This window comes from Nannospalax galili, unplaced genomic scaffold (assembly GCF_000622305.1).
Source record: "Nannospalax galili isolate Female #2095 unplaced genomic scaffold, S.galili_v1.0 scaffold410, whole genome shotgun sequence".
NCBI lineage: Eukaryota > Metazoa > Chordata > Mammalia > Rodentia > Spalacidae > Nannospalax > Nannospalax galili.
In genome coordinates, this window is record NW_008329143.1 from 1,132,980 (window position 1) to 1,145,212 (window position 12,233).

Below are 12,233 nucleotides of genomic sequence, written 5' to 3' on the forward strand. Positions count from 1 at the left end.
AAGGAGGAGGGAAAGACCAGGAAGCAGAAGAAAGGGGAGGAGAGACAGGCCAAAGACCAAGGGGATGCCACAGGGAATCCAGGTGACAAGCCACTGGGCAAGAGGGCGTTGAAAGTGAGCCTTGGTGCTAGATGTGGAGAGAAAGGGCCAGCAGGGGCAGCAGGAAGAGGGTGACCCGTGAGGGAGGACAGATGGACAGAGGTGGGAGGTAAGACACACCTCTAAGCCTGTCAGGCTCCTTCCTGCAGGGAAAGCAGCACCCTCTGGCTATGTCTTTGGAGTGCTGTGCCATTAATTAGTTTGTTTGCAGTGCTGTAGATTGAACCTAGGGCCTCATACATGCTAGACAAAGGCTCTATCATTGAGCTATATCCCTAGTCCACTTTTTACTTTTTTTAAAAAAATTTTTTATTTATTATTTTTATTTTATGTGTATGAGTGCATTGCCTGCATGTATGTGAGTGCACCCATGTCATGCAATGCCGCAAAGGTCAGAAGAGGGCTTTGGATTCCCCTGGAACTGGAGTTAAGGATGGTTCGTAGCCACCATGTGAGTGCTGGGAATTGAACCCAGATCTGCAAGAGCAGTCAGTGCTTTTAACCGCTGAGCCATCTCTCCAGCTTCCTTTAAAAGGGCAGCTGAAGAGTCAGCACTCATTTGTAGGTGCTGGGAATCAAACCTTTAACGTTTTGGTTGTTAGCCTTAGCCTTTAATGGCTGCACTATCCCTCCAGCCTCACTTTTTACTTTTTGAGTCAGGGTCTCAGTCTCCCAGATTGACCCTGAACTTGCTTTGTAACCCAAGCAGGCCTTGAATTTGTCATCCTCCTGCCTCAAACTGGGATTATAAATCTGTATCACCAAGTCCAGCTGGAGTCTATACCTTTTAAATTTATGCTTTTATTTTTTTAGTTTTTTTTGAGCCAGCGTCTCCCAATAGCCCTGGAACTCACTAGGTAGACCAGGCTGGCCTTGAACTCAGAGATCTCCCTACCTCTGCCTCCCTTCTCTAAGATTTTTTCTTTCACACACACAATATGTATATGAATAAATTTGTAATAATAGTAACTATTAGTATTGCTGTTGTTGTTGAGACAGGTCTCATATAGTCCAGACTAGACTTGAGTTCACTATGTAGCTGAGGATGACTTTAAATTTCAATCCTGCAGTCTTTATCTCCAGAGCATTGAGATTAGAGACATGCACTACCATGTCCCATTTATGCGGGGTATTAAACCCAGGACTATGTGCATTCTAGGTATACATTATACCAAATTAGCTACATTTTCAGCCCCTATGATTTTTTGTTTTGTTTTGTTTTGTTTCAGGCAGGGTCTCATACTATGACCCAGTGTGTCCTGGAATTCACTATGTAATCCTGACAGGCCTTGAACTCAACTGCAGTCCTCCTGCCTGAGCCTTCTGAGTGCTAAGATTACAAGAATGAATAACCATTCCTGGTGTGGAAGAGTCATTTGATAATTTGGACATGTTTAGTAATTTAATCATGTTTAGAAGGGTTACATGAAGGAATCCCCTTGAACTTGGTAACCAAATCAGAAAGAAAAAAAAAAAAATCACTCAAATTGAGTCTACCAGAATCAATAAAATCAAGTACTTTGAGTTCTATGCCAAATAGTTCAAATTAAGAGGCTATTAAAATGGAGATAAAGGGACTAGGAGGCTCCACAAGGCATATGTTTACCTCAGGCAAGTGCCTCAGCCTGATCAAGGTCATCAACTAGGATGCCCTTGGAACTGGGATGCACTGATGCAAATGCTATGGGCAGTTAAATGGACTGTCCAACGTATTCAATCTGTTTCTCTGAAGCAGGTTGTGTGCAGTCTAAAGGCCAAGAAAAAGGCATTTTTAGGTTTATCTAGGTGGCCAAAGGAAACCTTTCCTTATCCAATGGTCTCCCTGTAGCCCTAGCTGGCCTGGAATTCGCTATGCAGGCCAGGCTGGCCATCTTGATCTCTGTCTGATTCACCTGCCTCTGCCTCCTGAGTGCCAGGATTAAAGACATGGGCCACCACACCCGGCACTCTTTTTTTTGAGTGTTTTGTCTGCATGCATGTAAGTGTACCACATGTATGCCTGGTGCCTGCAGAGGCCAGAAAAGGGCACTGGGTCTCTTGGAATTGGAGTTACTGACAGCTGTAAACTACCATGTGGGTGCTGGGAACCAGACCCCAGTCCTCTGTAAGAACAGCGAGTACTCTTACCTGCTGAGCTATCTTTTCCGCCCCTCTAGACATTCTTGATTTGAAAAAAAAAAAAAAGTAGTTGAATAGAAATATTCCTTAAAAACACCCAACAACCTTTATTCTTGTTTTTGCTCATTACACTGTCTATTATTGTAAGTTGGTCTCTTTAAAATTTTTTAAAAAATATTTATTTATTTATTTATTTATTTATTTATTTGTCTTTTTGAGACAGGGTCTCCTTGTAACCCCAGCTGTCCTGGAACTCACTATGTAGACCAGGCTTGCCTCTGCTTCCCAAGTGCTAGGATTAAAGGCGTGCGCCACCATGCCAGGCTTAATTATTTTTATGTGTATGAATGTATTGCCTGTATGTAAGTGCACCAATGTTGTGAAATGCACACAGAGGTCAGAAGAGGGCATCAGATCCCTGGAACTGGAGTTATGGATGGTTGTTAGCCACCATGTGGGTGTTGGGAATTGAATCTGGCTCCTCTGCAAGAACGGTCAGTGCTCTTAACCACTGAGCCATCTCTCCAGTCCCGTAAGTTGGCCTCTTTCTGGGGATGACCACCATGAAGACTTGGAGCCACAACCCCTGTGTATAATCTGTCTGTTAAGAACAGGCAGATGCATCTGTCCATCAGCTCTGTAGTCACCTGTATTTTCAGAGGTTGTGTTCTGCTTCCTCTAGATCTGGACATCAGAAAGTGGGGATAAAGTCCAGTGATAAAACTCCATGCTTAGCCCTGCAAAGCTGTGGGCCGAAAAAGGACTCTACATTAGCCTTGTAAAGGTGTGAGCACTAGAGAGGGCTTATTTGAAGCAGCCAGCCTGTTGTTTCTTCTTTCCTTCTCTCTTTCCTACCCTCTGTGTATGTGGGTGCAGGCGCACATGCACATGTGTGGAGACCGGAGGACAACCTTGGGTATTGTTACTCAAGAGGCACTGCCCACTCTGTTGTTTTCTTTTTAAAATTTTATTCATTTATATTTTATGTCTATGAGTGTTTTGCCTGCATGTATATAAGTATACCACATGTGTGCAATGCCCATGGAGGCCTGAGATGGCATCAGATCCCTTGGAACGGGATTTATGGATGGTTGTTAGGCACCGTGTGGGTGCTGGAACCAAACCCAGGTCCTCTAACAGCTGAGTCATCTCTCCAGCCCCTGTTTTAATTTAAGACAGGAGGATCTCTCAGTGCCTCACCCAGTAGACTAGGCTGGCTGCCAGTGAGCCCTAGAGATCCACCTGTCTCTGCCTCCCCAGCACTGGGATCACAGCTCCAAGCTACCACACTCAGCTTTTTCCATGGGGGTCCTCATGCTCACATGGCAAGTACTTTAGAGACTGAGCTATCATCCCAGTCCCCAGGTTCTTCTTTTTGTCTCTTTTAGCTGCAATTAAAATGCTATATAAAGTGAAGACCACAGTGCTACTTCCGAAATAGTTTCAAGAAGCTGGTGGCAGGTCACTGATATGTCCCGCACTCTTCACCTGCCTTTTGGATCATGCCACTGTCTCAGCATTCATCCTTGCAAAGGAGCAGAGGATTGAAAACAGGACAGAGGCTGTGCTTTCCTGTGATAATCAAGGCAGCTCTAGGCAAACAGGAACAGAAGGGAGCAAAAGAAAATGGCCCCAGAGGACAAACAGGGTTTCTTCTCTGTGAGATCCAGCCAGCTTGACTGCCCTTCCTGGGGATCTGAGCCTCTTCCACTCCCCAGCTCTCTAGCCAATACCAGATGACCAGATTCAGACCTGTTCCTTCCAGTCAACATAATTTTATTCCATTTTGTATGTTTAGGTAACTCCCCAGCTGCATTCAGATTCAGATGACTCTAGCAGCTAGAGAAGATAGCTCTGCCTGCCTGTCACTATCCCAGGTAGAATAATCGCACCATGTAAGACTCTCAAGATATGCAACCTATGGGAGGGGGCAGCTTCTCGAGTTGCCTGAGAATGGCCAATGAATCAAGTTCCATCAGTCATGTAAGCATCTCTGTATGCCAAGGACAGTGAAAAACGTGCAGATCAAAGAGTTCATCTTTTATTTTAACTACACATGCTTTAGGCTTGATGCAGGGTGGCTAAAGAGATGCTTTAAGGAGGTCACCCTGAACACTGGAGTGGCCAACACCATAAAGCTACCTCAGGGTCCGCCATGTCGCCAACAGTAAAGGCACAGGTAACTGCTTTGCTGCTTTCTGCCGCCTCCTTCCATGTCCTTTGAACCAGGTAGGTCTATGGCAAGACCACAATCTTCTTCGCCAGCTTCTGGGGTGGAAACAGGAAGTTTCTCATGATGTCATCCAGTTCCTCCAGGGCCAGTTCAGCATGGAGCTTTGCTATGTCATCGGGTTCCGAACGTACTACGTGCTTCAGCAGGTGGTAGAGATCCTTGAGGACATCACTCAGCACCTGTGAGAAAGGCAGGGTCATGACCATGTGTCTACGGAGAAGAAACCCACAGGTTCCCGTGAGAAGACAATACCAGGCCCTGTGGCACTTGTCTAAGATAGGGTTCGTTGTGTATCGGACCCATGATGCCTTACTCCATGGCTTTTTAGGCTCATATTTCTAGGTCCTATACAGTATATATATATATATATATATACACACACACATATATATCTCCTAGACCCCTCCCTTCAGTCAAAGGATGGCAGAGACCTAAGGACAAAGACAGGCAGGACTCCCCAGATATAGATGCTTCCAGAGCAACTGGTTGCGGGCATTTTTCTCAGCTCTGTGATGATGCCTACAGCAGAGGCCTTGGCCTTAGGAACTAACGGGCTGCTCCTTTAGCAGTCACGCCTTTGGCCTCCCCACACATCCAGTGCTCTGCTACAGTTCCCTTTCCATCCTTCTCTCCATTCACTCTATTGATTGATTGATTGGTATTTTTTTGAGACAGGGTCTCTCTGTAGCCCCAGCTGGCCCGGAACTCACTATGTAGACAAGACTGGTTTTAAACTCACAGAGCTCCACCTGCCTCTGCCTCCTGAGTGCTGGGATTAAAGGTGTGCGCCACCACATCTGGCTTCACTCTTCCTTTTTTTTTTTTTTTTCTGGAGCTGAGGACTGAACCCAGGGTCTTGCGCTTGCTAGGCAAGCACTCTACCACTGAGCTAAATCCCCAACCCCATATTTTTTTAAAACAATATTTTATTGGCAGGGCGTGGTGGTGCATGCCTTTAATCCCAGCACTCGGGAGGCAGAGGCAGGCGGATCTCTGTGAGTTCAAGGCCAGCCTGGTCTACATAGTGAGTTCCAGGACAGCTGGGGCTACAGAGAGACCCTGTCTCAAAAAGACACCCCACCAAAAAAATTTTTTTTATTTATTATTTTATGGGTATGAGTGTATTGCCTGCATGTGTATAAGTGTACCATGTCGTGAAATGCCCTCGGAGGTCAGAAGAATGTGTCGGATCTCCTGGAACTGGAGTTATGGATGGTTGTGCACAAGACCCATGCAAACTCAAGCAGACAAAAACCCAGCACAGAACTATGGAAATGGACAGCAGGCCCCAATCTTGACAAAGAATTATTGGTAACTAATTACTCCTGGGTGAGGAAGAGCTGATCTTAAAGGGAGGGGCTCTGGCTAGGCTGACTAGACCTCAGTGGATGAGCTTGCGCTGACGGACATCTGGGGATATTAACTTGACATGATAGGCCTTAGCACAAATGACAGAATGTAGGAATTGCACTGGGGGAGGGGGCAATGGGGAAGGGAATATAAAGATGATTAAGATGTTCTGCATGAAATACACAAAAACTCAGTTAAAAATGTTTAATAAATGGTCGTGGTGGTGCATGCCTTTAATTCCAGCACTCGGGAGGCAGAGGTGGGTGGATCTCTGTGAGATTGAGGCTAGCCTGGTCTACATAGTGAGTTCTAGGCCAGCTGTGGCTACAGGGAGACCCTATAACCAAAAAACAAAAGCTCAGGGATAGTCTCAACTACCTAGTTGAATTCAGTGCTAGCATGGGCTACATGAGACTCTATCTCAAAAACAAAACAAAACAAAAAACCCAAACCAACCAACTAAACATACACACCCCCCCAAAAAAAATTAGTAAAAAACCAACAAAGCAGAGCAAAACAGAACATGGGTAAGGCCCTAAAATTAGAGTTGATGAGGAGCAGTCGGAGGAAAGGGCTTTTTCTTTGGCCAGTGGACTGGAGATGGCACATGGAAATGATGACGAGCGATAGGTGACACAGGGTCTTGGTCCTGGAGTGTTGGCCCACCACCCCTTCTCCCTCTGAGGAGCTTGATCAGCAGGAGCACTGGGAAGCAGTGCAGCACAGCAGAGGACAGGCTCTCCCTAAAAACCATCCTGGGCCTTCCCTTTCTCATAGCCTCCTCCTGCTGCCTGAGCTCTGCCTCTATGGATAGCTTTTTGTCCTGAGCAAAGCTCCTTCCCAGCTCACTGTCTTTGCACAGATTCCTACATGCTGGAAGGCCACTGCTTCCTTTCCATCCTATAGCTCCTCCTGTGCCTAGGATGCCACTTCCTTGAGGAGTCTCTAACACCCACCTCACTAAGCCTTACTATCCTTCCTTCCGTTTGTAGTCCCCATCACAATTATAATTAAGATGCCTCGTTATTATTTTATGTTGGGGATTGAATATTCTACAGTTATAAGATGTTTTCCTCATTGACCACAGTACTACTTATGCTGAGGCCACGGCCTGCCTTTTTCTCTAGCGCAGTCCCCATGCCTCATAAGTGCCTGGCACCTGGTAGATACCATAACATACTTATGAATGAGTGAAGTTGTGCATGCTCTTCCTGGCCAGCCTCCCACTGGTAATAACCTTAAATTCTAAGACCATCTACTGAAAATGCCAGTACAGTCCCACAAGGCCCTATATTGCTTAATGACCTGCTATTGTAATCTTGAAGTTCCTAAATTTGTTTTGTTTTTTTAAAACTTTAAAAAAAATTATTTTTTTAAAATTTTATGTGTATGCGTGTATTGCCTGAATGTAGATAAGTGTGCCCCTGTCGTGCAGTGCCCGTGGAGGTCAGAAGAGGCTGTCGGATCCCCTGGGACTGCAGTTACGGACAGTTGTTAGCTGCCGTGTGGGTGCTGGGATTCGAACCCGGCTCTTCTGCAAGAACAGTCAGTGTTCTTAACCGCTGAGCCATCTCTCCAGCCCCTGAATTTGTGTTTTGTACATGAAACCCAATGATACAAGGCGGCATGAATGTGAGCAGATGACACACAGGCACTCGGGTGTGCACCACTCTTCACCAGTGCATGGGCCACTGTGCCCATGAACATGGCATTCTGACAGACTTAACTGTGTAGGAGTTCAACAAGACTGAAGCAAGTAGTGGGGTCAGTATGTCTTATTTTTACAACTGAGCAAGAAAAAGGCTTTCTAAGAAAGACAGATGGGGCTTGAGAGATGGCTCAGAGGTTAAGAACACTGACTGTTTTTGCAGAAGACCTGGATTTGAATCCCAGCACCCACATGGCAGCTAACAACTGTCCGTAACTCCAGTCCCAGGGGATCCGACAGCCTCTTCTGTCCTCCGTGGGCATTGCACGACATGGGTACACTTACCTACATGCAGGCAATACACTCATACACATAAATTAAAAATAATAAATAAAATATTTTTTAAAAAGACAGACAGACATATGGCCACAGAGCTCTATAGAATACCCTTTCATACTCGTTTACTTCTTTGTTTTAGAACATTTACACTCAAAATGATGATGTGGAAGGAAGCAGAGCAGCTACAGTCCTTGCTCCTTCGGGTCCTGATTATCATGCAGAAAGGTACACAGCATGGGTAGCAGGTGCATGCATCATGAAGGGGAAAAAAAACCAGTTGCGTTCATTTGGTGCAGTTTCTGCTATGCTGCAAAGAAGGAAATGCATATGTATGCACAAGCTGTGGAATACAAATTATGTAGTTTTGGTGATTTTGTGTACGAGTTAAAGACTCTTATTATTTGCATTTAAGATTGACATTTGCATAGAGCAAAGATGAGCTGTAAAATTCATGCTAATAATTTTAGATTTAGTTTTTCTTCTATTTAGAACAAAATTAATGACAAGCAATAAACATGAGAACAAGTCAGAGACAGGAGCTATGGATGGAAGAAAGAGAACTCTGTATTTAATGACCTATAATGGCACTTTTCTCCCTCTTTTATTTTAAATTTATGTGTATTGGTGTATTGCCTGCATGTGTGTAAGTGCACCTGTGTGGGCAACGCCCTTGGAGGTCAGAAGAGGGTGTGAGATCCCCTGGAACTGGAGTTATGGGCAGTTGTTAGGGAACCCTTGGTCTTCAAGAGCAGCCAGTAATCTTAACTGCTGAGCCATCTTTCCAGCCCCACTCTTCTCTCTTTAATGGGGGGCTCTGCATTTTGATTTTGCACAAGGCCACACATATTATACAGTCAGTTCTGCCAAGTCTCAGTGCTCCTTATCCAGTATCACTCCATTAATCCCAAGTCCCATGATCCAAGCTCCCCAAGATGCTGTCCGGCACTTTCTCAGGGCACTGCAGTGACACAAGGGGAGTTAGGTCTCAGCACAGGCATCCCTCCTGCCCTCTAGTAACCTATCTTAGGGTGAGGAATGCCTTTCTTTCCTCAAGGAAGTTCTTATCTTTCCTGGCAGTGAAAATGAGATGATTCTGGGAAGAGGATGACTCTCCACTGCTACTGCTTCAAGATTACTCACTCATTCAGTAATCACTATTAAGGGCCTGCAGCATGTCCAGGCAGTATGCTGGGGGGAGAAAGATGAATAATCCACGAACCTATCCCTCTGACAGCCACAGCCCAGCGGGAAGGCAGGTTCACAGCCACACAGCATGGTCTCTACTCTGAAAGGTAAATGCAGTGCACTTTATTTTCTAGAAGCAAAGGAAGTCATTTTACCATTGGGAGTTGGTTAAGGGCAGAGGAACAACACCCTGCCTGCGAGAGGGGCTTCACTGTGACATTTATTAGGTGGCACCAAGGAATGACTTGGGAAGTTTTAGCAAAGCCCCTCATCCCCAAGCCACCTCAGATAAAGTAGTTTCTACATAAAAGGAATTTAAAGACAAGTCCCTTACATTCTTTGTGATGGATTATAGTCCAAAGCATCCCACATACAGAAATTCTAGAGTTCCCACTTTTTATTACAGGATCATCTTTTCTCCCCCTGGAGAAATCTGCCACATAGTTAGAGGTTAAGAAGTTTCTTTTTCTTTTCTTTCTTCTTTTTATTTTTTTGAGATAGGGTTTCATGTGTCCCAGGTTGGCCTCTTAACTCTCTTACTCTCTCAAAGCTTTAGTTAATTTTTGACGTTATATTTAGTGTGTGTATATGTGTATGGGTGCACACATGCATGGCACATGTATGGAGGTGGGAGTCAGTTCTCCTCCACTATGTGTGTCCCAGGGATTGAACTCAGGTCATTAGGCTTGGCAGCACGTGTCTTTTCCTGATAAACCATCTCACTGGCCTTGCCCTCCAACTCTCCATGTAGTTGATGATGACTTTGAACTCCTGATCCTCCTGCTGTCTCCTTCCAGATGCTGAGACTACAAGCATGCTCCACTGTGTCTGGTTTTATGCAGTGCTGGGGACTGAGCCCAGGGCTAGATGAGCACTCTATCAACTGAGCTAAGTTCATCATGCCTTAAGAGATTCTTTTTTTCTACAGCCCTCTACCACTCAAAGGAAGGCAGTGTTGCCTGGTTGCCTCTTTAAAAGAGGAAGTTCTGAGGCAGTCTGTCCTTCCTGAGGTGTGGGCAGGAATTTTCCCCTCAGCACTACTGTGCCCTTAAAATAACAGTAATGCTTGTGCAAACACCACTTCATCCTTGAGGGGCGCTGAACTCCTGTTATCAGGCACCGGATATATCTTTTTAGGTAACTGAGTGTTAGGCAAAGGCTCCTTCTTTAATTAATGGGTCTACCTTAGCAACCCGCCCTCCTTCAGCTTCTCCCCAATCCCTGTAACCCTAGAGATCCCACACATCACAGGACTTCCTCTGGACTCCCCAGGGATCAAAGCTACCTGCCAGCCAGGAATTGTCACCAAATCCCATGGATCAGGGGCTGAATACAGGGAGAGTTCAAAGGTAAAGTTACTCACAGGAGCCTCTGTGGTGGGCAGGATACAGACAATCCTGTAGAGGAAACCCCTCATTAAGACTTCAACACACCTGCCATTCATCCTCAGCTGCATCAAGCCCAAGGAATCATGGGAGTGGGGGAAGGGCACGGGGGGGGGCACGAGCTCCTGCACACATTTCACTATCTGAGGAGCTCTTTGGGAGGGCTATGCAGTTTTGAGGGGAGGTGTATTTGGGGTTGGAGATCACACGCATGCATTGTGCCTGATGCTAACTAAGCATGTCTTCTACCACTGAGCTATACACCACCCCCCAGCCCCTAGTCAGGGACAATTTAACGAAGCACCTGGATTCCTTGTCTGAAACTCTTTGGAAGGGGCTGGGGTTCAGATGCTCCACCAAGAGTGAGAATGTGACACACATTCACCGCCCCCCCCCCTTTCCTCTTGCCAGCTGCCAGTTTCCTGAAACAAAGCTGAAGCCTGAGGGACAAGGGCAGCGTCGAGGGTTAGCGGTGCTCAGAACAGAGCAGCAGAGGCAGGGCTGCTGAAAAGGGAGTGCTGTGAGCAGGACTGCCTTGGGGACACAGGTGCACTGTCAATGGAAACACAGAAAAGCAGCCTTGGACTCAGTCAGCTCGGGACATCCCTGATGTACTGGTATCTGTTGTTAAGATCAAAAGAAGAAATAAATGGCAAGTCGCTTTCTTCTTTTTAGATCCTAAATGTCTTTATTTGACGACAAAAGCCACATAAACCACAATTCAGGATATTTGGAAAGCAGAGGAAAGAAAAACCGTCTCTAGGCAGACAACCTTCCTAACAGGAGCTCTGTTGTGAGGACGTTTAGTAGTTAGTAGATTCACTTCTATCTTTTAAAATTTATTAAAAAAAAAAAAAAAAAAAAAGGCCGGGGAGAGATGGCTGAGTGGTTAAGAGCACCAGTTGCTCTTCCAGAGGACCTGGGATTGGTTCCTAGCACACACATGGCAGCTAACAATCTCCTTAATGCTAGTTCCGGGAAATCTAATACTGACACCCTCTCTGGCCTCTGCATGCCTTGTACAACATAGATGCAATTATATACATGCAGGCAAAACACTCATACACCTAAAATAAAAATAAATAAAAAAATTTTAAATTAGGATGGCAACAGAATTATTTGTGTGGGGAGGAGACCAGCAGAGAAGCAGGATAGGAGAGGATAGTAAGGGAGGGGTGAATAAAAGAAAAGGTATTTTTTTCCTTTGTGTGTGTCTGTCTGCTTGTGTATATGTGTGTCCATGTATGTGTACAAGATGTACATGTATGTATGTGCACATACATGTGGAGCCCAGAGGACAATCTTGGGTGTCATTCATCAGAAGCTGTCCACCTTTTTAATTAATTAACTTTGAGACAGAATCTCCTACTGGCCTGAAGCTCACCAAGTAGGTTAGCTGACTGGCCACCGAGCACCAAGGATTCACCTCTCCCCACCTCTCCAGTGCTGGGATTACAATCACATACTACCATACCCAGCTTTTCTTATGTGGACTCTGGTGATTAAACCCATGCCATTGCCTTCTGGACTATCTTCTCAGCCCAAGAAGAAAGGTCTTTAAAATACTACTTTAATATATAAGAATTAATTTCCAGGGGCTGGAGAGATGGCTCAGCAGTTAAGAGCACTTACTGCTCTTGCAGAGGACCCAGGTTTGGTTCCCAGCACCCACATCAGGCAGCTGACAACCCCTGTAACTCCAGTGCCTGATGCCTGTTTTCACCTCCCCAGGCACCTGCACCCATGTGGTATAGATACATATACTCAGGCACACATATAAAATGAAATAAATTTAATTTAAAACAATTGATTTCCAGTTCAAGGTGATTTTATTAATGGACCTGAGGTGAATAAATCTGCTGTTATTATTATGCGG

General features: G+C 45.4%; 1 protein-coding gene across 2 annotated transcripts in view; it reads right to left on the reverse strand.

Moving 5' to 3' along the window:
- Positions 1–4,242: 4,242 nt before the first annotated feature.
- The window catches only part of Tango6 (transport and golgi organization 6 homolog), a 188,060-nt gene continuing 180,069 nt past the window's right edge, over positions 4,243–12,233 (reverse strand). Inside the window, exon 18 of one of the 2 annotated variants that reach the window (XM_008833924.3) lies at positions 4,243–4,629. In XM_008833924.3, the coding sequence (XP_008832146.1) occupies positions 4,453–4,629 (177 nt within the window). In that variant the 3' untranslated portion in view covers positions 4,243–4,452. Of the gene's footprint in view, positions 4,630–9,013; positions 9,073–12,233 lie in introns of those variants that run through there. The other variant, XM_029563885.1, reaches the window with a different exon arrangement.